The following is a 24,378-nucleotide window of genomic DNA, read 5'->3' on the forward strand; positions in this document are numbered from 1 at the left end:
CTTTCTAAAATTATTTTGTTAGTTAAAATGAACCTTTGTACTAAAGAGAATAATCTATCACCTTGGGATTAGAGAACTCTGCAGAGAAACAGCTCAGATTTATGGAAGAAGAAGTTAATAACAGTGACTAGACATGGGCTCCTCCCTTGGATCCATCTAGTTTGTCACTTGTAATTCTCATTCTTCTTTCCACCTCTGCATTTCCCTCCCCTCTTATACTGCAGCTCGTTTCCACATTTAAACAGTCTGCTGTTCTCCTTTATTTACTTGCCTTATGTGCCGGCCTCTTCATTATCTCTTTACACTTCCCCATCCCACCTTTGGGGACATTTAATTTCTACTCCTTCCTTGTCCCATGTCGGGTCTATTTTCCCATCTTCTCCAGCTATCTGGCTATATTCGTTATCCATTCTAATTTGGATGGCTTGGGTTCCCCCCACTATTTCTGATAAGAGAGGCCCCACTGCTCTCAGACTTCCTCTTTATCATGTTGGTGAGGGTGGTGATGGGGGCGAGGGAGGGAGGGAAAAGAGAGATTAAAGGACAATGAACTGCATGTGTTTCTGGCATTGGCTTTTTTTTCCTTTTCTCTTTTTAAAGGTTTTATTTATTTATTTAGAGAGAGGTTAAGAGAGGGAGAAGACCACTAACTAACGAGAGAGAAATATCGATCGACTGGCTGCCTCTCACACTTCTCCAACTGGGGACCAGGCCTGCAACCCAGGCATGCGCCCCGACTAGGGACCAAACCGGCGACCTTTCGCTTTGCAGCACTGTGCCCAACAGTGCATGCCGGCCAGGGCTGGCATTGGCTTGTGAGAGGGCAGTGAGAGAAGATGCAGTGAGGGAGATGATTCCCAACTCTTGGGATGCATATGAATGAGATCCTTCACAATGTGGAACTCAGTTATCCCCATATATGGGGCATCAATCACTTGAATGTGGCTTTTTTTGAAAAAAGTTTTTATTTATTTTTTAGATAGGGGAAGAGAGGGCGAATCATCAATCGGTGGTTGCCTCTTGCACCCCCCCCTACTGGGGACCTGGCACACAAGCCAGGAGTGTGTCCTGAGACTTGAACCTGAGGCCCTTTGGTTCACTAGCTGGCACTCAACCACTGAGCCACACCAGCCAGGCCTGAATGTGGCTTTATATTCCATGTGAATATGGATGTGTCTGGAGTCCAAGAATCTTCATTTGTTACCCTCATGGCTGGGCCTCTGCAGAGCAGGACAGCTCTCCTTGCCCTTTCCTCAGCCTCACATTTAGCCCTATTAAACCATCGTGCACACTCTTTTCCTGAGGTCGCATCTAACTTACAGGATCCTACAAATGAGATTATTATAGTTGACCTTTGAACATGCAAGGGTTAGAGGCACTGACTTCACCTCTGCCCCATCAAAAATCCACGTATAATTTTTGACTCCCCAAAACCTTAACTACTATACACATTCCTCAGTATCTGCAGGGGATTGGCTCCAGCACTCCAGAAGTCCATGAAGACTCAAGTCCCGTATAAAAAATTATATAGAACAATGCATGCAGCCAGCCTTTCACATCCATGGATTCCCAACCTGGATCAAAAATACTGTTTTTGATTTGTGGTGGATTGAATCTGCAGATGGATTCAAAATCCAGGGATAGGAGGCTGACTTTATTTATAGAAAAAAATCTGAGTATAAGTGGATCCTCAAAGTTCAAACCCATGTTTTTCAAGGGTCAACTGTATTGGTTTAGACAGGTGTTTCCCTGGGGGTGGCAAAGAGAGAAACAGCTCTGAGCTCTGTCTTCCTCTAGCTCAGTGTCAGAGTAAAGATGTAGAAAGGTGAAAAAATCAATATGCAGACATGCCAAAATGCAAACATTCTGCCTGCAGATATCGTGAGTTGGCAATATCTGTAGTTTGCTCTCAGAGTAAGAGTTACTCTGTTTGAACGGTACAGTTGCCATAGCTTGTCTAAAAAAGAGGTGTGTTTCAGGATACATTCAGGTAAGTACATTTATCTTCAGCAGGTAACCGAAATGATGGAGGAATTGGGGAGAATCTGCTCTTCCATAAAAGTGAATTGCAGGGGCGGGGGAGGCTGGGATGGGAAAAATAGACAAAAAAACTGTACTTGAAAAATAACTAAATAAAATTTTTAAAAAATCATTAAAAAAAAAAAAGAAAAATACAATACAAAAAAAAAAAGTGAATTGCAAACCTGGAAAGCAACCAAAGATTTAAACTGGTGAAAAGTTCATTGTTCTGAAGATGATTTTTTAAATTATATTTTACTGATTATGCTGTTACAGTTATCCTGATTTTCCCCCCATTGCCCCCCTCCACCCAGCACCCCCAACTTTTACAGGCAGTCCCCCCCACAATTGTTCATGTTCATGGGTCATGTGTATAAGTTCTTTGGCTACTTCATTTCCTGAACTACTCCATTTCCTATATTGTCCTTTACATCCCCATGGCTATTCTATAACTACCTATTTGTACTCTTAATCCCCTTACCTATTCACCCATTTCCCCACACCTCCCTCTCATCTGTCAACCATCACAACATTCTCTGTATCTATGATTCTGTCTCTGTTCTTGTTTGCTTAGTTTGTTTTTTAGATTCAATTGTTGGTATATATTTTTGCCATTTTATTGTTCATAGTTTTGATCTTCTTTCTCCTAAAATAAGTCCCTTTGACATTTTCTATAATAATGGTTTGGTGATGTTAAACTCCTTTAGTTTTTTTCTGGGAAGCCCTTTATCTGCCCTTCAATTCTAAATAATAGCTTTGCTGAGTAGAGCAATCTTGGCTGTAAGTCCCTGCTTTTTATGACTTTAAAAATTTCTTGCCAGTCCCTTCTAGCCTGCAAAGTTTCTTTTGAGAAATCATCTGATAGTGTTATGGGAACCCCCCTGTAGATAACTAACTGCTTTTCTCTTGCAGCTTTTAAGATTCTCTCCTTATCTTTAACCTTTGGCATTTTAATCATGATGTATTTTGTAGTGGGCCTTTTTGCATCCATCTTGTTTGGGACTCTGTGCTTCCTGGACTTGCATATCTATTTCCTTCACTGAATTAGGGAAGTTTTCTTTCATTATTTTTTCAGATAGATGTCCAATTTCTTGCTCTTTCTGTTCTCCCTCTGCCCCACTATGAGGCAAATGTTGGATCTCTTGAAGTTGGATCCCAGAGGCTGCTTATACTATCCTCATTTTTTGGATTTTTTTTCTCTGCTTGTTTGGATTGGTGGTTTTTTGCTTTCTTATGTTCCAAATCATTGATTTGATTCTTGGCTTCATCCACTCTACTGTTATTTCTTTGTAAATTGTTCTTTATTTCAATTAGTATATTCTTTATCTCTTGATCTTTTTTTTATCCTGTTGAGGTCCTTACTAAGTTACTTGAGCATCTTTATATCCATTGTCTTGAACTCTGCATCTGATAGACTGCTTAGCTCCATTTCATTTAGTTCTTTTTCAGGGATTTTGATCTGTTCTTTCATCTGGGCCATGTTTTTGTTTCCTCATTTTGGCAGCCTCCCTGTGTTTGTTTCTATGTGTTAGGTAGAGCTGGTTGGACCCCATATCTTGGTAGTGTGCCTTAATGTAGTAGGTGTCCCATAGTGTCCAGTGGCACAGCCTCCCCTGTCACCCACCTGCGTACTTGAGGTGCAGCCTTTGTGTGGGTTGAGTACATCCGCCTCTTGTAGTTACGCCTTGATTGCTCTCGGCAGGTCCATGGGAGGGATTTACCCAGGCCAATCAGCTGCAAGGCCTGAGTGTCACCACTGACCACCAACCTCTGCCCTCAGCTGTACAGGGGCAGGGTGGTGGTGCTCTGACGTGGTCTGTAGCTGCCCACTGGGTACATTGGCCCTGGGGTTTTCTGGGTGGTGCAGGCAAAGGTCAGCCTCCTCCTGTGTTTCACCCAGGCCACCCTGCCTGAGCTGTAAAGCAACGAGATGGCTGCTACTTGTGCTGGGCTTGGAGATTCCTAGGTGAAGCTAAGCTGTGAATCTAGACTGGCTGCTACTAGCCCTGGGCCTGGGGTTCACTGCAGTCAACTGTTCCTTTTCTGAGAGGATTTAGGAGTTTGTGCAGCATGAGCCAAGACCAGCCATTCATATGGAAAAACACCTTGGATGGGCCTGTAAATTGGGTGGGGCAGAGTCTCTGGGGATCTCCAAGGCTGGTCACACAGTGTTAGCCAGGTTGGTGGAGTCTCAGATACGGTACCAGCTTGCCAAATCTCTTGCTGTGTTGGAGGAAGGTTTAGAAAAGGGACAATGGCCTCTGCTCACCTTGATGTCAAGCACTTCAGTCCCTCCCTGTATGCCATTGGTGCCTTTCAAGCTGCCACCTCAGTGCTGGAGCTCAGAGGCAGTGAGTCTGAGTAGGTGAGTCTGTGTGTGGGTTCTTTACAAGGAACTGCTCGAGGATCCAGCAGCTTCTTCCACTGACTCAATGCCCACTGGTTTTTGCAGCCAAAAGTTGTGGGGACTTTTGAAGATGAATTCCTAATCAGCAGCTCCATTCAACTTCTCTATCTGCTTTGCAAACAAGGCTTATGCTTTTATGGGATTTTTTAAAAAAATGGATTTAATGGACTGAGTTCCTTTAGACAGGGATACCAAATGAATGAGTGGAATTAGAATACACATCCATTTGGCCATCAGTCTTTGTTTAAGCCACTCAAGCACCCAACTTCTCTAATTAAATGACATTGCAGTTTCTGTGCAAAGTCTGTGATGGATAAATTAGGACTTGGTAAGTGCTCTGAAGATGAAAATCACAATACGAGTAATAAGTGAGTTTTTCCCCTTGGGCCAGAAACAGCATCTTTTGTGTTTTCCCACTGCACTGTGAGTCACATAGGTTGACCTTGCAGAAAACCTCCTCTCCCAAAAGAAGAACAAGGAAACTCATAATAATGACAGGCTTTATTTGACTTACAGGGCAAATTAAGAAAGAGCAAGAACCTGTTCACATCTGTACAAGGAATTATACATCATACACATTTGCTACCTATAGATGCAGGTTGTATTTCACATGAATTTCTACATGGAGAAATTGCACGAACATGATCTTGATTAAACACTCGTGAGGAGTAAACATCCCACAAAAGCACTGAACACAGAAATTCAGCTTTTGTCCCTCCAGCAACCTTGGCTCTCAACTCTTTCGGTACCTTTAAATATCTTCATCACCCGCCCCCCTCCAAAACCAAGGGGATTGTTGAGTTTTGGAAGATGTGATTATTTTTAGTGGGAGGAGCATAGAAGAACTGCAAACTTGGAAATAAAGTGTGCACCCTCTGGCAAGACACAGCCCTGCCTGTCTGGGAGGCATCGGGCCCCGTCCTCACAGCTCCACAGGCTCCCAGGCAAAGAAGCCAACAACTTGTTCCATGTTCCAAACATGGCGGGGACCTCTTCTCTCCCCACATCCAAATATTCTCATTTATCTGTTTTTTTTTTTCTCCTGGATTGCTTTGACACAGTGATAATTAGTCATGCTAGATTGTCCGGGCTGGCTAATTACTGATGGTTTTGACAGGCCCCTTCAGAAAGATTGTGCAACCCCAGTGTAAGTTCAGATCCAAGTGCTGGAGGCAGTGCTCTGGCTGCACTGGAGTGTGGAGCGCAGGGCATCACTGTCAGGCTTGGCAGCGCCTCCCTATCAGCTGCACCCCTGAATTGGTCACAGCTGAGAAAAGGGCATTCACAGCATGGCTAGTAGGGTCACTTATTACTGAGGAGGAGTGTGGGCGGCTCATTGTGGGGGGGGTGGGGGGGTGTATGCATCAGAGGAAAATGCACAACTGATGGATGAGGTTTTGAAAATCTGGCTAGAATGGCCAAAGAAAGGGAGGAGAGAAAACTCTCCACTTTGACAGATTCAGGTATAGGCCAAGTCCAAGAGACTTTGGGCAGTTAATGGGAAAACAATTATTCTTATCTGCTTCCTGCCAATCTGTATCCATTGACAGAGCAGAAGTAATTATAGATACTGTAGACACACTGCGGCATTAGCTAAAGGGTCTGTTACACTGCTTACGACACTTCCTGATAAGGCTCTCTTCGCCAGGCTGGGGAGCTGGTTTGAGCAGCAGGTCATACTGTAGGGGCCTGGTGCTGTTGTTTGTGGAAGTTTTTCACATTGGGGTGTTTTGTTTCCCAAGAAAACTTGCTCCAGTGAAAAGAAAGAAGAAGAGTTGATACTAATTGGGTTTCTATTGAATATTTATAATGTCATTCACACAGCTGTCTTAGCAGAGCAAGATGACATATTTTGAGGGTTTTCATGAAGTTTGTCTCAAAGGAGCCAACAGCAGGGTCAGCACTGCAGATTAGAATCAGTGGAGGAACAATAAACCTGTGGAATAGATTCTGCCTTCCCGGAGCACGTAGCAGGCATTAGTGATAATGGGAGCCCTGTCTCTGCATGGAGAGGAAGCATCTATTGCTCGGGCTCTCACCCATCCTCACCCTGGGTAGTGTGGTCCCATGACCTTCACAGTGGGTGGGAAGATTCTGGATTCATCATCTCCTAACTTTATGCTGCTATGCACAAGACAAAAGACACACACACATACACAGTGTTCTTCCCTTGTGTAAGAAAGAGACTGGAGGGAATGGGGATGGAAGTTAATGAAACATGACCCATACTGATGAGGTGACCAAGTCTTTCCAGGCATGGACGTGAACCGACTCTACCTGCCCTTCATGGTGGCTGTGCCGCCTTTGCTCGGCTAAAGCCGCCCAGTTGGCTGGTCTTCTCCAACTTCAGGCAGTACCACAGAAACAAAAGGGAGGTGCAGAACCTTTGTTAAGGCTCCTTTAGTCCACTCTGTGTGTCTATCTGTACTTCTCAAATAAGAACAGGTGCATCAGAAAAACGGTAAGCCAGAGCACTAAAAGAACTCTGCACTTGCTATGTGAAATGGCTCACTTGCCATTTCTATGCATGCACATGCTATTATGTACTTCATTGCTTAATTTTAAGGAGTAGAGACAGTACAGCACAATCTGGAGTAGAGATGCACTGGAGTAGAGACAGCACAGCACAATCTACCCCTCCTCTCAGTAGGGTAAGTCATCAAGGAGACGGTACCTTCACCACACATTTGCTGCTGCGCACTATTTAATGGAAACCCCAGATAACATGGCTGCTCTTTTACTTTAGAGCATCTTGTGTGGCCATTATGTTTTTCACCTGTCCCTCCCAGAGGCCTCACTCATCTGAGAGGCAAGAGTCGGCCTGGGTCCCAGCCCCGCTCTGCCACCATCTAGCACTATGACTTTGGACAAGTCACCTCTGCAAGCCTCCCCCCACGTCTGCAGATCAGAGCAGGATGACAGTTCTCCACTGTCTTTCCCTGCTCTCGAGTCTCCAGGAACTCCACTGGTGTGGTCTGCAGCAAGAATTGCACTGAGGCCATTGAAAATCATATCCACAATCTGAAAAGTTCTTTGAAATGGAAGGAAACTTTGCAACATACGGTTTGTTTTTCTGGCTTAGCTGCTCCAAAGATTGAAATGGTAAGGACAAGCTGCCAGGATTTAAGCCCCTAATAAATTCAAGGGAGCTTGCTGGGGCGCTGGATTCAGACCTTGCAGGCTGCACAGCTCAGTGCCCACACCCTGGGTCAGCAGCAATATCCACAGGACAGGGGGAGGCAAGAACGTACTCAGCAAGCTCCAGACTTAGGGCATCAGGTGTGTAAACAGCTAGTGGAATTTCAGAGTACACTGTATTCACAGTTCCCAGACCTATTAGTTACTTTTCACTTATGAGAGTTTGGGGATAGCTTTGGAAGGAGTACACTGCAGTTCAAATGAATAGTAATAGTGTGGATCTTGGAGCAAAGAAAATATTTCCTTCAGTTCAGTATCTGGTATGTATCCAAGAAGGAAAAAGTTACTCAATGTTAAAAGACTTCGAGTGTGGGGTGTGATGAGCCTTCTGAAATCAGAAATCACTGGTACCAGTTGGGAAAAGAACTCTACTTACAGTTTAAACCCAGTGAAATGAGTTTCCCAGTGCCTTCTAACTAAACACAATTTATTTATTCTCCCCACAATTTTTTCCCGTGAACAATTTATTTCTCGAATATCAATGTGTCTTGTTGCTGTGCAGTGTATTAATATTCACTAAATTTTCATGTATCCAAAGCCAAAATGCTTGCACCAGAGCTGCACCCCCCATTAGCCCGCCAGTTTTCATACCCCCGCTACCCACTCCAAAGAGAGAGCCGCATGCGTGGCACCAGCCAGGAAGTCTGCCCCGATCCTGGGGAAGCGGGAATGGCCGTCCCCCTGCAGTCAGGGAGGCAGGCAGTCTGCACACCGCTTTCTTTCGCCTGAGGCCCAGCTCCCCTATTAACATCGACACAACACTAAAGCTGAAGTATAAGAAATTTTCTGCTTGATGTGTTTTATGTCCCATTATTATTCTGCCTGCACATCACATGCCTCTCTGAGGGGCACACGAGAATCCATGGTTTTGGAGGAGGGTTCCCAACACTTAAAAAGGATGAGGAAAGAGAGACAGGCTCATAAAGGAACTCGTCTGCAGCCTCTCCCTCTGCTCTCCGGGAGGTCGAGACTCCCAAGAGTGCTCTCCTGCTCTGGAAATGTCCTTCTCCTCTAATGCACTCCATCACCAGCCCCCCAGGGTTGACTGGTTCCCTTTTGGGGGGGGGAATCTATAGCACGGCTATGTGTTTGCTCTCTCATCATGGCTGGGGCAGGATTGATAGGTTTCTGCTCTCACTATTTATGGGGTGAGACTGGAGGCAGGGCATACGCTAATTAGCTCTAAGGATGGAGTGCAATCAATGACCACCCCACGCCCCCAACAACATCACAACCAGCAGTGATTTAGTTCTTGTCTTCACCAGGTGGGAGAAATCAGAATGGCACATTTGCACATACAGACTATTCACAGCAATAAAGAAAAATGAATGAAATCTATACAGGCTCTCAAGTTGCGGGGGGAGGGATTTCAGAGGGAAAAAGACCCAGGGCAGGGGAGGACTGTCTCCATGGTAACAGTGGGGGCTGGCAGTTGTCCCATAAGGGTCTCGGTCACATTTCCTAAAGTTAGAGGTGGCACCCAAACTCCCATGCCAGAGAGAGAATCTGGTCAGAAATAAAAAGTTCTTCCATAGTGTGGTACAGGCTCTCTCTCTCTCTCTCTCTGCCCTCTAGGTTCTTGACAGTAGCAGGTAATCTAAGCCCCCTGGACACTGCTAACATTTCCTAGGAGAACCCCAGAGGACTCTCGAGCATCTGTAGAATAGACTTCAGAGCTCATACCTAGGGCTGGGCTCCCTGGCAGTGGGCCTGCCCTGGTTCCCTGGGCATGGCAGGGGCAGGCACCAAAGCAATTCGTACAGATGCCCAGGGGAAACTGGACACCAGCAAAGAAAACCCTAGAAGCAGCTGCTGGTTATGGCCCAAACAAACCTCCCCCAAGAGAATCTGGGTGGAGAGATGAGGGACAAGCCGAAGGGAAACAAGTGACCCAGACCTGTGAACAACATCCCTTAACAAAGAGACAGATGGGGGTGGTGACCCCCACCCAAGGCTGATGGAGTTGGCCTGCATTACCCAAGCTCTGTGTCTGGCTGAGGTTATAGCGGCCTCTTTCCAAACCAGCTCCTCCGACAAGCCACATCCCACTAATAAGCCATTGACCTTGAGTTTGAGTCTGGGCTTATTTGCTGCTCTGTCTGGGGGAACCCCAGGGGCCTGTGGCTTAACGGGAAGAAATCCTCATTTTAGCAGCAATAGCTTTTCCTCTCTTCCCGCCACAGTGATCAAATTAACAGGCTGCTTCTCCTTAGAGAAAATGTGTGCACAGGTCCCGGGAGGCACTGCCCATTTGCCTGTCTGATGGGTCAGGGAAGGGGAAGCAGGGATGTACTATACGAGTGTGTGTCCCTCCTTGCCCCGGCCCCAGGAGGGTCTCTCCAACCTGGGATGGCCTCCCGGCCCGCCTGCAGTGGGACGACAGGTGGGTGGGTGCTGGAGGTTTAGCTGCAGGAAGCCTGGCAGGTAGCTGCATACATGCTGCTCCCCACTGTGCCCCCACTGCTCAGGCTGCTGGTGGGACACTTGAGGGGCTTCATGCTGCTGTCCCTCTGCATGTGCAAGTGCTCGAGACGCCAGCGCTCCCAGCTCTTCCGAAACTCCATCTGGACCTTCCGTGGGAAAAGGAGGGAAAGAAAAGCCATCATGCAGCCAACTGCCCACAGAATGGCCCCGTTATTACGTTAGTAAGGAAGGGGAAAAATCCACTGCATTATATTAAGAGACACAAGTCAAGGCCTTCGGGCACCTAAATTAATATCCCAATAAGGTTGTTTATTGTTGTCTCCTATTTTCCGCCTCTCCTCAGGAGAGAGATGGGCTTGATGATTTAATTGGTCTCTTCCATCTCTAAACTCTGTGACTCAGCTAAGTACCTTTTACAATCCATCACAGTATTATTTAATGGAAGAGATCGAGAGGCCGAAATGCGGGGAAAGAGAAGGGAAGAGAGGAAAAGGAGAGAGAACATGAGTTTGGAGCGTGCTCCCCAGGTTTCAGCTTGGACGACAGGGAAGAGGGACAGCGTGCCTCTGCCCCTCGCGGTGCCCACAGCAGACTCGTCTACACTCCCCAGGGGCTTCACCGGGGAGAGAGGGAAGGATGAAATGAGGCTTAGCCTGGTGCCAGCAGTGAGGAGGGCAGCTGTGGACCAGGGCTTCTCAGCCTGTATTTGAACTAATCCCATCCTGGAACTAGTCCCAATCCACAGGGGGTGTGGCCCAGGTGAGTTCAGCCAACCAGAATCCCTGCTGTGCTGGACTCAGGCCTCTCATCAGGAAAAGCCTTTTCAAGAGGGATGATGGTCAGGACCTTGTTTGGGGGCATAAAGATCAAATGCAACTACTACTGCAGATCCCCAAGTCACCTAAAGGCTTGTGGCAATGCCATGATCTAGGTGCCCCAGAGGTGCTACTGGCACCTGCACATCCAGCCCAGGGCATCTGGGAGGCTCTTCTAGGGGACCCTCCCACAAGTTTGCTTCCCAGAACTCCTCTGATGTCCCCCACCCCTGCCCTCAGGCCCCCCCACATCAGGATGTCTGGGGCCTAATTCTCTTCTTTTAGGCCCCAGCCACTGGGACGGCCAGCTGGTGGCAGCTGCAGGTACTCAGCTCACTGACAATGCCCCCATCAGTCCCTGTACAGAAACCCCTCTTGTCCTGCTGCTGCAAGGACTGTCATGCACTGGCTCAGCCCATCAAGACACCTGGTGAGGCTGCAGGCCTTCCCTTAGAAGAATGTTTTTTGCGCCGACGGGAGCTGAGATGCCAAGAGCCTGCCTGCAGGGTGGGCCCGGTATCGTGGAGGCAGCTCCCGGGCAGCACCGTGGAGCCCGGGCTTGGGTGTGGGAGGGAGATGGAGCAGACACCACGGGTGGCCCCTGCTACATGCCAGCTCCCTGCCCAGCTAAGTGTGTGTGGTGTGTGTGATGACAGCTGGGATGGGGACATCTGAGGACAATGGTGGCCTCTGCTTGTGCAGCATCAAGGAAGGCCAAACTTGTCTCGTGGCCCTTAACTGGGGAGAGGGGGAGAGAGATGGTAAACTGAGGCACATCCATGGGAAGCCACCTCAGGGTCTGAAGAGGTCTCATGGATACCAGCAGGAAGTCAGTCAGGACCAGGACTGGTCCGAGTGCTAACCCTGGGGTGCCCTCTGTTCTCATCCCTCTGTGCTTTTGTGAGCCTCAGCTGTGGTCCTTGTCATTAAGAAGCATCATTTATTGGGATCTTACTAAGTGGCCAGCATTTTCTATGGATTATTTAAATTTCACAGCAACCCTGGGAAGTAGCTCCTGTTAGAGGAAACTGAGGCGCAGAGTATTTAAGTGTTTTCTCCAGGTCTCAGCCAGGATTTGGACCTTGATCTGAACTGCCTCCAAAGCTGGTCTCCTCCCCACCGGCCCTTGCCGCCCATGACTGGCTGGTCTGCCTGGGAACTCAGCGGGGAGTACCAGGAGGGCTGGCACCACATCTTCCTCATCCCCCTTGTCCTGAACCTGGCACAGCAGCCAGCATACAGTAGGTACTGGATAAGTGTTTAAATGAGTCAAATGAACGAACAAGTAACTAATAAGCAACTGACACTGGGTTCCTTGTTCCTGGGTTATTACAGTGGAACAAAAAAGACAGCAATGCAGATCTGGACACGGCTCCAGCACTGGTCAGGGCCCTTGCCCCCAGGTTTGCCCTGCTTCCCACAGCCTCTCTGGTCAGGTACTGTGCCAGGCTCTGGGGTTCGGGGTGAACTGATAAAGCTCAGTCACCTCCATCTGCACTGGGGGAGAGAGGCAAAGTGACTGCCTGGGTGGCGCAGCCAGGCAGTGTCAGAACTGGACCAGCACTCAGGTTCCAGAGTCAAAAGCCACGGTGAGAGAATGGGAGCTGCCCCGAACCCACCCGAGGCCTCCCCTTCCTGTGCCCGCTCCCCGCCCACCAGCAGCAGGTGTGGGCCTTGGCAGGCATGCAGGACCAATGTTCGGGCCATCTTCTCTCTTTGGGTCACAAGTACCTGGCATTGCCATGGCAACCCTGGTCTGGAGAACAGCTCTTGTGGGCAGAGGCCTCAGCCCAGGAGCCAAGTATGCTTTTGTGGTCCAGCGACGGTGACAAGTCCGTCCTTGTGCCTGATGGAGCCAGGGCATGAGGTGTCTCCAGGAGGGTTTAAAGGTGTAGTTAAGCAAGACAGGTTCTCTGGGTCCCCTGAACCAGGCCTCCTGGACTCCCAAGATCCCCGGGGGAGAGGTGAGCGGGGAATCTGGTGATTCACTTATTTGCCAAGGGCAGAGTAGGGCTATGTGCCCACTCTCCCCCCTCACAGCTCGGCCAGCCTTGGGAGGCAGGCGAGGGGGAGGTGACGGGTGACTGGGCTTTAAGGACTGGAATGAGGAGAAGCAACTGAGTCAGGGTCTAGGTGAGATGCTCCGCAAAAGTGGGAAAGCCACTGCATGTGTATGTGCCAGTGGGGGTAGGAGTGAGTGTGTGCCGTCAGCACGGCTTTGGGGAGAAGGGACAGATAAGTGGGAACGGGGGGCTGGGGAGTGAGAAGGTGGCAGCAGGGAGCCCCATTCTCCCCTCACAGGCCTCTGCCCCCCTGTCCCCAGCCCACACGGGGATACCTGCCAGCCTGCCCTGTCCCCAGAGAACAAGGCAGCAGAGCTTAGGACTGGGTAGCACATCATCCTTCTGGCTGAGAACCATTCCCAGAGGGAATGCCTCCCCTCTGAGTGTCCCATCCACCCGCCTTCCCTCCTTGCCTGGCCTACCCCACACTGAGTCTGGCCAGCCCTCTGAGACCTGCCCACGGGAACAGCCAGAACCCATCTATGGGCCACCCTTGCCCTGGTGCTGCCTCCACCTCCCCAGCCCCAGCAGCCCGGATGCATCAGTTGGCACCCCTCCCACTGCCTGTTAGCTCTGCCACCTTCTAGCCGTTGGATTGGGACTATTCATTTCACTTTGCTGAGCCTTAATTTTCTCATCTGTATAATGCAGATAAAGTTTGCTACACAGGATTCGATTTAATAAAACCTAATACACAGCAAGTGCTCAGGAAATGTTTCCCTCTCTTTTAGAGACCTGGTATCCACATGCTGTGAGCATTATTACCTCCGTTTTGTAGATGAGGAAACTGAGGTTCAGAGTGGGCATGTAACTTGCCTGAAGTCACACAGCTCATTAAGTGAGGTGGCCTGGATCAGAGCAGAGATGACACCAAAGCCCACATCCTTTATCTTTCCTGCTACATCACATTGCTCCTTGAGCCATCTCATGGGTCCCTGAGGCACCTAGGCTCCCACCCATGGCTCCTTGTCCCCCACACCCACTGCCAAAGTGAAATTTGCATTACTGCGCAGACTTTTAAGATCTCTGAGCTCCGGGATCCCAGACTCAGTGACACAGAAGCCACGCAGAGTGCTGGCTCTTTGACGAACAGTGTCCCTGGGTCACCTGAGCTCCAGCCGCACGGATGCAAACCCTTACCTGGGCCTGAGGGAGTTAACAGAGTCCTCAGTTTCCCCCCAGACTGTGGGGTGGGTGGATGCCTACACCCCGTCCCTGCTGGGGGAGTTAATTCTCCTGTGGAAACTTCCCCAGGTGGCAACGGTGCTGCCTGGAGGACTATTACCCGTTTTCTCCTCTGGAAAGAATTGCGGTGGAGTGGGGTTTGGGGCTGTGGCATTTGTGATAACCATTTTGATGGTACCACAGACAGACGGCCCCTCTGCCCAGGAGCTGGACGTCCCAGAGAGGGATGAGCTGTGGTCCTGCAGGGTCAGCAGGAGATGGTATGGGGCCAGCAAGAACCTCCTCCTCCCGCCCCAGGAACCAGAGAGCTCCTGGGGGAACCTACCCCCCTCCCTGTAGACCGAGCCCCTGCCTGCACACACAAAGGACAGGTGGCTTTCTTCCTCAGGTAGAGTCCCTTCGAATCCCGGCTCTGCCAGGCCTTCCAGACCAAACCCAGGCATGTTTCTCACTGTCTCTGACCTTCGGTGTTCTCAGGTGTGAAAAAATGGGAATACCAGAGCCAGAATTTTAGCAGGGATTTTTGGGGGGAAGAGGCTTTGACAATGAAATGAGACAGTGATTATTAAAGCCCCAAGTCTGTTGAATGCATGTCTGGGCATGAACTTGGGCATGTCTGTTGAATAACTTTGTAACAGTCACCACCACCTATTCACTTAACATGAGGTCAGGCCTTCCCCAAACTCACAGACGATTAAGGTGTACCTGCACACACACGTACGTGCACACGCATGTGAGTGCGTGAGAGAGACCCACCCATGCGCAGAAAACAGAATACATGGACAAGAAGCCTCCACAGGTTTGGTGGGTAGGGGCTTTGAGCTGAACAGACTGAAGGGAGTCCCCAGGGCATAACTCCAGAACAGCTGATGGCAGCAGCCCCGCAGGGTCCCCACCTCAGGCCTTACCTCGCTGTTGACAAAGCAGTACAAGATGGCCACCACCAGCCCCTGGAAACGAGAGTCACATCAGCAGGGAAGGAGCAGGAGGGAGGCGCCCTGCAGACAGGCCCTTGTCTCAGGCTCCTTGGGGCTCCAGCCCAACCACCCCCAGCTCAGACTGGGCAGCCCCTCTCCTTTCCTATCTGGAGGAACAAGAAGCCCTCTTGCCCAGATACTGTGTAGCTCTTCATTCGCCCCTTCTTTGAGGGACACGTGACCCCAGAAAGGACATTACCTGTGACTACGGGGAATTTTCCCTGGTCCAGCCCCATGTGTTCACTCAAGTGACACATGCTCCAGAACTCTGTGTGTGCATGTGCGCATGCACATGTGTGTGCAAATGCACACACATGGCCCACATGCTGGTGGCCATCCCATAAGCCTCCCGAGGGGCTGGGCCCGGTTTCTTATGTTTCTACACACCCGCCGGCCCTGCAGCACCATCTAATACCAGTGGAGAGGATCGATTCTTAGCTTTGGAAACTGTGACTATGCAAGTCTGTTTTAACACCTCTGAGCCTCAGTTTCCTCCTCTGTATAATGGGGATAATCCTGCACACCTCCTGGTGTTCTGTGAAGATTAAATGCATAGCGTGTGTAAACCAGCTGGCAGGGCATCCCCCACCCAGCAGCAGTTCAGTAGACGCCAGGCTGGGTGCCCACGGCTACATGTGGGAAGGCTTCCTGCCCAATGTGCTTATAGCAGAGACTGGCCTGGGCACTGGGACACCGGGGATTCCAGCTCAGGCTCTGCTCCGACTGTGTAACTCTGGGCAAGGACCACCATTCTCTAGGCCTCAGGCTGCCTATGTGCCTGGAACAGGCTGGTCTGTGTCCCATCCCCAGGACTTTGCGAGAGGGGCCCTAGCCATGCGGTCACCTGGAAGGAGGTGAAGGAGAGCTCCGTGAGCAGCTTGATGAAGCGCAGCAGCCCCCGGGCGTGCTCATCCATCACAAAGGCGAAGATGACCTCGTGGGTCCCCAGCAGAGGGATGAGTGTCAGCGTGGACTTGGCAAGTCTGGGGACAGAGTGGAGATGTCATTCCGGCCCTCTCCCGTGACCTCTGCTCCCTGCTGTGTGCTCTTAACCCCCACCAAGCCTGGCATCCGGGCCACCTTCCTATCCCAAATGCCCTGGGACAGGCTACTTGGAGGGGAGGAGGTAGAGGTCAAGCCACCTCCCCCCTCAGAAGTCCAAAAGCTGCCCGGGTACAGGGATGAGGGTAAGACTTGGGGTCCCAGACCAGGCCCAGGCGGGAGAGGACCATGTAGGGTTCTGAGCTCAGCGCCCCAGGATCTCCATCTCTGCTGGAAGGAGGGGCTGAGGGTGCCCAGCAAAGCCAGGTTGGTTACGTCACCTGCACTTGATGTCCGTCTTACACATGAGATTGGCTTTCAGTTTGGATACCACAATGCAGATGACTCGGACAAAGATGAGGAAGTTCACCTGCAGGGCAGATAGCGGGGCGGCTGGAGGCCTTCTCAAGACTCTCACTCCCCCCAGTCCTCCCCCCAGCACACCCCAGGGCCACCCACACACCGCCACTCACCCCAATGGCAAAAAGAATGGGCAGCCGGATAATGAGCCAGTAATTCATGTTTGAGTTCCTGGTCCAGCAGCTGGAGAGGGGAGAGGACACACAGAGGCACCAAGCTGGACACAAAGCCCAGCTCACAGCCAGGCACAGGGACACACAGGTATGTGTGGGCAGACAGAGTGACACACACTGAGCCACACAAATACTACCTCTGGGAGCTACCCAACAACCAGTCCCACAGACCCACACAAAGCCCTTCCAGCCACACACACTCACACATACACACAGTCATAAATACACAGTCACACACAGAGAGATACACACACCCCCTGCGTGAACCTGTGAACATGATCATTTGTGTACCTGGCACCACACAACATAACACTTTGTTCACAGTTATTACAAAGGAGCCTGCAGGGGGCGCCATGCACCCCTAAGCCCAGCACCACTTGTTGCCATACAATCCCAGGGTGGGTGGACAGGGGGCTTAGAGAACTAAAGTCATAAATGAAGGTCTGGTCCCTCAGTTTATCCTCCCACACGCGCCAGGGCCAAGGAACCACATGAGGAGGGGGGATGTCAGCACACTCACCCCTAGGAGGACACTCACCCCTCATCCTCATAGAGATACTTGACAATGCCCCAGGGGATGACAAACAGCAGGGGGACACCTAAGAGCAGAGAGGGAAAGAGAGAGAGGGGAGAGCGGCTGGCAGGCCAGGGCCACCACCATGCACACCCGGAAAGCCTTTCCTTACCCTGGCATCTCCCACCTCCAGCCCCCCTCCCTGACCGACCCCAAACCACACTTTCTAGAAGGTATGGAACTAGGATGTTTTAGGTGCATGAAGAACAGAGCCAGCAGGACCCCCAGCTCCCCCGACTCTTCCTTATCAGGGTCCCCATCACATCGTGTCTGTGTTCCAGCTCTCCAGTCTGCCCCTCGCATGGGCCAGCCGTACTGTCAGAGCTTGCCCCCAGGGTTCTGGCTGAGACACAGGGACACAGACACCCCAGCAGCAGAGGGACAGGGCCATGGAGTGGGGACAACAACGTGGTGGACGAGGAGGGAACAGGCCAGCTCTCTGATGCCCTTCCTCCACTGCCTCAGCCCACATGCCCATCTCCATCAATGCCGTCAGGAACTGGAAGCCCCCCAGTCACCTGTTCCCTGCCCACACGCATCTGCAAGTGGCCTGGAAGAGCCTGGAGTGGAAGCAGAAGCCCTATCCTTGACGCCAGCAAGGCGACTAACTGTGCACAGTGGCCGCAGTAACACCGACCACAGTAACAGCACTTCCTACGTGGCTGAGACTTGGCGGGTATGGTAGCAGGCTCTGGGGTGGCTCCCAAAGATCCCCGCCTCCTGGCAGTCACACCCTGGCACAGTCCACCTTGTACCAGGGTTGGTCTGTGTGACCAACGATGTGCAACAGATGTGATGGCATGTCACTTCTGATATCAGGTTATGAAAGAGTCTTAAAGGTTAGAAAAGGCTTGTCTTGGGCTCTCTCTCTCTCTGTGGTCACTCACTCAGGGAGACACTGTTGCCATGTCATGAGGACACTTAGCCTATGGAGAGGCCGCTGTGGCAAGGAATGGAAGCCTCTACCCAACAGCCAGCAAGGTCCTAAGCTTCCTGCACTCAGCCTCATGAGTGAGCTTGCAAGCAGATTCTCCAACCCCAGTTAAGCCTTGAGGTAACAGGTATCCTGGTTGATGGCTGACTGCATCTCTGTGGGAGACCCTGGGCCAGAGGCCCACTAAGTTGAACCCAGATTCCTGGCCATAAAAACTGCAGGATGATCATTGTTTTAAGCAGCTAAGTTGTGGGATCATTTGTTTGCAGTGAGAGGCAACTAATACAACTGGTTTCCAGTTAGAGCCTCGTTCGTCTTCAGAGCCTCAGTGCTCAGTTCACCCTGAGAGCTCAGTGTGTGTTGCTGACTTATAATCGGACTGTCCATCCTCATGTGACAGATGGTGATGGATCAGGAGCTCAGGAGGGTACAAGTGGGACTAGGACACAGGACTGCAATCCCATGCCCATGCCAGCCACCCTCAATGGCTTTCTCTCCTATCTCCATGCCTGTCTCTATGGCTGCCCCTCTCAGGGTTTGAGATGTGGTGTCTGAGATAGGCAAAGGTGTGCGTATTTAGGTGTGTGGACACAGATGTGTGTATGCGGTGAAGGGGTCCATGTGTATGCACGTGTGGCTGTGGGGTTCTCCCCCAGGAGCACATTTCCAGGGCAGGACGCACTTTATAGCCTTTCCTGCCACCATCATCCAGATCCTCAACACATGACGTCCACTCAACAGCAGCTCGTATCCCTGGAGCTGCTGCGCTTGTGCAGATGGGGATGGAGGACACAGAGACGCCCACAGCCTCATCAGGTATCTCTCTCCTTGGCCATTTATTTGAATACAACAGACCTCTCAGCACCCATGATGCATTAGTAACAGGCTTTCATGAGAATGGGCAAGGGACAGGTGCCCTCCAAAGGCCCCAGCACATAGTGTGGAGTCTGCCACATAGAAGATGCTCAATGATAAGGGAATGAATGATGACAGAGTCAATATATCAATTAGAGAAGGGAAGGTCTCCAGGCAAGGACAACTCCCTGAGCCACACACACACACAGAAAGCTCCTTCTTGGTCATCCCCAGCCACATGCTTCTAGAAGCCCCACTCCAGGACTGGGGAGCCCACTCACATTACCAGACCTGGGGAACTTCATTCATTCCTCACCATCTCCATAACAAAGTCTTTTTTAAAACACAGGCACAGCTCTGTCACGTGCAAACATTACACACTCCCTGCTGGCTTCATTTTTCTCCCATTTACAAAATCAACAAGATAGGCCAGAGAACAAAAGCTGGAATCAAGTAAGACACAGAGAACTAGCTCTAAGAAGTAAGGAGGCCCTCATCCATCAATTGCCTCCCTCCTGTGCAGACTCCTCATGGGGGCTATGGAGGTACTCAGCCGCCATGGGCTGTGGCGGCAGCTGACATGCCTTCTGGGAACTCCCCCAGCTGTGCTGGAGTCCTAACTTTAGTTCCGCTCACATGTGAAACTGCGCACTGTTTCCCAAGCATGCCAACTTGGACTAGAACTCCTGGCATCACAACAGCACATTGGCTCTGAGACTTTCTCTGTCCTGTATTTGTTCCTTAAGAAAAGGATGCTCTGATGGGAAAGGGAACCACTCCCCCAGGTCCTGCACTTATACCCCCTCAGATCCTGAGCCCTGAGCTGGGGAGTGAGGTGGTGGGAAAGGACTGGAGCCCCTCCCTCATTTCCTATCTAGAGACCTCAGGGTATTGTGTATCCCCACCAATCCTCCACCAGCCACCCCCACTCCACTGCTCACATCACAACATCCCCTTGATTGTTCCTCTCCTCAGGTCACCATGGTGACGGATACTACCAGTGCTGACGCTGTTTCCCAGAAGGGACAGACACGGTCCCCCACCCTAGGAGAGCCTTCCCAGAGCTCTCCTCAATGGCCTAGCCCATTCCCACTCTTAGTTAGCTGCAGGGCTCTCCAGCTGCCCACTGCCGGTCTGACTGCTCTAGTGGAGTGAAGAGGCCTCGGAGAACAGGAAGGCTCAGCAGGGACGAGGGAGGAAGGGTGGGAGCAGGGAGCTGAGTGCAGAGGCTAGGTCCACCGGTCCACCTTGCTCAGCTGGGTCCACAGGGGACGGAAGAGGAGGTACAGTGTAGGCTAGAGACTGCATGACAGGCAGCGGGGCCCAGAGCCTGGATTCAGGAGGCCTACTTCCAGCACCTGCTTTGCCCGTAAGGCCCTGCCCTCTCTGGGTCTCTCCACCCTCTCAAATGTTGATCACACTGAAGCTACCTTAGAGGTGCTCTTCCACAGTGGGGCTACACAGAGCCAGGTGGCTGAGGAACACCAGCACAAAGCAATGAAGTGTGAGAGAGAGAGCACAGAGCCAGGGGGCCAGGCAACCTGCTTGGTCTCCTGAGGGGTGGGGGGACTGCGACAGCCTTGCAAAGGCCCAGGGGCAGAAGCCAGTATGGAACAAGGGACTCTGAGGGAAGAGTGGCTGTGACAGGCGGAAGTCCCGGGAGCAGACCAAGGTGGGTGAAGGAGGGGATGAGAGGAGTAAATGGATGAACGGCAAGCTGGAGGGTGTGTCCTGTGGGGTCCAGGGCAGGCACGTGGCGGGTCAGGGGGGGCCCTACAGCACGGCCCTCTTCGGCTCCATCCCAGCGGAGCCTGTGGGCCCCTCCAGACCAAGCCCAGGGGTGTCTGTTTTCTGGTAGTGAGGGGAACTGGGAGTTGCTGCCCTTGGGTGTCCCAGGCCCCGCCCCATTCCACCCCTTTCTCACTGGAATCCCACAGAGAGGCAGAAGCACAACCAGAAACGTTCCAGGGGAAAAAAAGACGCGACAGTTCTTGGCAAACTTTTTTGGCTAGAACATTTCCAGCTGGGCTCCAGGTACATCAGTGGTCCAGCCTTCCCTCTGCTGGCTTCCGCCACCTGCCCTGCCCTCCCGTGAGCCATCCTCTTCATCATCGTGTGACAGAGCCAGAGCCCTCAGCCCCCGCCCAGGAGACTCCCCAACCCTGAGGCCCAGGAGTCTCCATTTCCCTCTGGGCTTGCGCTGCCCAGAACTGACTGGGTGCAAGGCTCCGTCCCCGGAGGCTGTTAGGAGCAGGGGCATTCAAGGACAGTGCGGGACTGCCAATAGTGTATGCAGTGGATTTGGCCAGACAGAATGGAGCCCTCTGCTTCCATACGGGGGACAGGTTATGAAAACAAGGGAGGGTAACCATAACCTCTGTGGTGACTCGACAGCCCCGTGGGCAGTGAGCCCTGTACCCAGGACAGAGTTGTCCAGTGGTTGGGCCCTGTGCCTTGGCCCAGCAGTGTGTTCTGAGGACCAAGTTGGCACTGCAGCGGTAGCCTGAAGGCAGCAGTTCAAAGAGGGGTCAGCATCGCCCACCCACCACGCCACAGGTCAGGCTGGGAGGTACAGTGAATGGCGGAGGGCCTTACCCCAGCCTATGCTCAGGTAGAGCCTGAAGACGCGCCGCTCCGAGAAGACTGAGAGTGCCAGCAGCGTGTACAGGTACACGCCCTCCACCAGGAGCCAGTAGTAATTGGCCACCACGCAGTACTGCATGAGCAGGAACACCAGGCGGCAGCCCAGAGAGTCCTGGGGGCAGAGGAAGGGTCTCCAGGGGACAACAGCTCTGCCCCCTGCCTATCTTGACCACCCTCCCTCTCCTGCCCCAGCTGCGGGCCTGCCATGGTGGAAGCAGGACAGGAGAACTAACACCTGGCCAGGGCTAGTGAGTGCTAAGAACTTGACCTCCCAACCCGATTCAGCTCATTGAATCCTCACTGTCCTGGTGGAAGAAACTATATTATCCCTAATCAGGTAAGAAAACCGAGGCTCAGAGAAGTTAAATGACTTGCCTAAAACTATACAGCTAGTAAGCGGCAGAGCTGGGTTTCAAATCCAGGTCTATCTTCAAAGACCACTCCCCTGTGTCAGACTGAGAACTTCCTAAGGACAGGGGCCACGCCTCCCTCCTGGGAGCCCCAGGGGTGGACTGCCTCTCCCATCAGACTGGGGACTTCCTGAGGACCAGGCCTGGGTGGCTCTTGCCTTTTTTTGTGTCAGGCCTGAGGGGGGTCGGGGAGAATAGCCTTCACCAACCGCCCATGCCTCCCCAGGCCCTTCCCGGACACAGCACACACCTGGTAGGAGAGGAGCCCGTCCCACTGGTGCTGCTGGGCAGCCGTGCTGTACATCCACTTGAGGGCCGCGTCCTTCACGAAGACGGATAGTGCTCGGAGGATGAAGGATGCAAACAGGTTCAGGTGGATGTAGTTCCGGGTGCAGTGCAGGTGTCTGGGAGAGAAAGCAGGGCCCTTCCTGGCAACGTGGCCCATGTGCTGCTCCACAGCCGCCGGTCCTCAGGCTAATCCACGTCCCAGGCCCGTCTCTGGCTCTGGGGCCGTGCGCCCGTCTCCCTTCCTCTGAACATGCCCTTCTTCCCCATAACCTTGAAAATCCTTTTGTTTAATTCAGGTCCTGCCTCTCCACGAAGCCTTCAGCTGTGTGGTCACCGCCACCCCCTCCCCACCCACATTCTATCCTCTGTCTGTGGCATCTTCTCTTTTATAAAGTCACGTGTGACCCAAGTGATGAGGGCTACTTTTCCCAACGGGGACTTTGTTCTGCTGATTGATGACAGGGCCCACTTCTCAGATGCCCTCAGGCTGCCATACAGAGCACATACATGGTAAGGATTCAAAAATATCTTCTCAACCGGCCATGTAAACACCCACAGCAAACTGGAAATATAAAGGCATTTCTAAACTGCCGAGGGCTATCTACCCAAGCTGGGAGCAAACATCATTCTTAACCGAGAAATTTTAGAAGCATTCCCTTTAAAATCAGAAAAAATTAAGGATCAGACTTCCAGCCAAGACTGAGGCATAGGTAGACACACTGTGCCTTCTCCCACAACCAAAATAAGGACAACAATAATTTAGAAACAAAATAACAACCAGAACTCACAGAAAATTGAACTGTATGGAAGTCCGACAACCAAGGAATTAAAATAGACACATTCATCCAGACTCATAAGAGGGGCAAAGACGGGGTACAGGGGCCTTCGCCAAAAAAGCGGTGACACCAGGCACGCAAGGCAGCAGCTGACAAACCCTGGGCACGTAAGTGGGCAGCAGGCAGACCCTGGGTGTGCAGGTGGTGGCTGGCAGACCCAGACTGGGGTTGGCAATGGGCAGACCCAGAAAGGTGGCAATTGTGAAGCGGGGCACGGCGCACAAGGTGGCTGGCTGACCGGGCAGTCCCACACTCAAGTGCAGATAAACCAGGTGAAACTGGGGAGCGAGACAGATCACTCAACCCAGGGTCCCAGCCCGGGGAAATAAAGCCTCAAAACACCAATTGAAACTCCCAGCCTCACAGGAGAGTTCACTGGATGGACTCACAGGGTCCTAGAACCTACACAAGCCCACCCACCCGAAAATCAACACCAGAAGGTCCTAGTTTGCTTGGGGAAGTGGCAGAAGGGAATGAAATCTGACAGAGAGCAGAGCAAGCACCACTGTTCCCTCTCTGACCTCGCTCCCAGATACAGCATCACAGCCTAGCAACTGGGTTGACCCACCTTGGTGAACACCTAAGGCTCCACCCATCAAAACATAACAGGCACGACAAGACAAAAAAAAAAAAATGGCCCAAAAGGAAGAATAGATCAAAGCTCCACAGCAAATACAACTAAGCAACGAAGACAAAGCCAACCTATCAGATGCACAGTTCAAAGCACTGGTGATCAGGGTGCTCACAGAATTGGTTGAATTTCGTCACAAATTAGATGAAAAAATGAAGGCTACACTAAGTGAAATGAAGGAAAATGCACAGGGAACCAATAGTGATGGGAACAAAACTGGTACTCAAATCAAGGGAGTGGACCAGAAGGAAGAAAGAAACAACCAAATAGAAAAGAATGAAGAAGCATTAATTCAAAAAAATGAGGAGAGGCTTAGGAACCTCCAGGACATCTTTAAACGTTCCAACATCCAAATTATGGGGGTATGAGAAGGGGAAGAGGAACAGCCATGAGTGGAAAACTTATTTGAACAAATAGTGAAGGAGAACTTCCCCAGTCTGGCAAAGGCAATAGACTTCCAGGAAATCCAGGAAGCTCAGAATCCCAAAGAAGTTGGACCCAAGGAGGAACACACCAAGGCACATCATCATTAGCCAAGACTAAAA

The 24,378-nt window shown here is 51.3% G+C and overlaps 1 protein-coding gene across 1 annotated transcript in view; it reads right to left on the reverse strand.

The window, feature by feature from the left end:
* Positions 1-4,930: 4,930 nt before the first annotated feature.
* GLP1R (glucagon like peptide 1 receptor) overlaps positions 4,931-24,378 on the reverse strand; it is a 38,111-nt gene continuing 18,663 nt past the window's right edge. The window contains exons 6-13 of the mRNA XM_037146252.2: positions 22,329-22,482; positions 21,621-21,780; positions 17,201-17,261; positions 16,603-16,672; positions 16,411-16,499; positions 15,933-16,071; positions 15,020-15,061; positions 4,931-10,194 (exon numbers count right to left, since the gene is read on the reverse strand). Coding sequence (XP_037002147.2) covers positions 10,027-10,194; positions 15,020-15,061; positions 15,933-16,071; positions 16,411-16,499; positions 16,603-16,672; positions 17,201-17,261; positions 21,621-21,780; positions 22,329-22,482 — 883 coding nt within the window. The 3' untranslated portion in view covers positions 4,931-10,026. The remainder of the gene's footprint in view (positions 10,195-15,019; positions 15,062-15,932; positions 16,072-16,410; positions 16,500-16,602; positions 16,673-17,200; positions 17,262-21,620; positions 21,781-22,328; positions 22,483-24,378) is intronic.

Source organism: Artibeus jamaicensis, unplaced genomic scaffold, assembly GCF_021234435.1.
Source record: "Artibeus jamaicensis isolate MK-2021 breed Jamaican fruit bat unplaced genomic scaffold, CSHL_Jam_final contig_1803, whole genome shotgun sequence".
NCBI classification, from domain to species: Eukaryota; Metazoa; Chordata; class Mammalia; order Chiroptera; family Phyllostomidae; genus Artibeus; species Artibeus jamaicensis.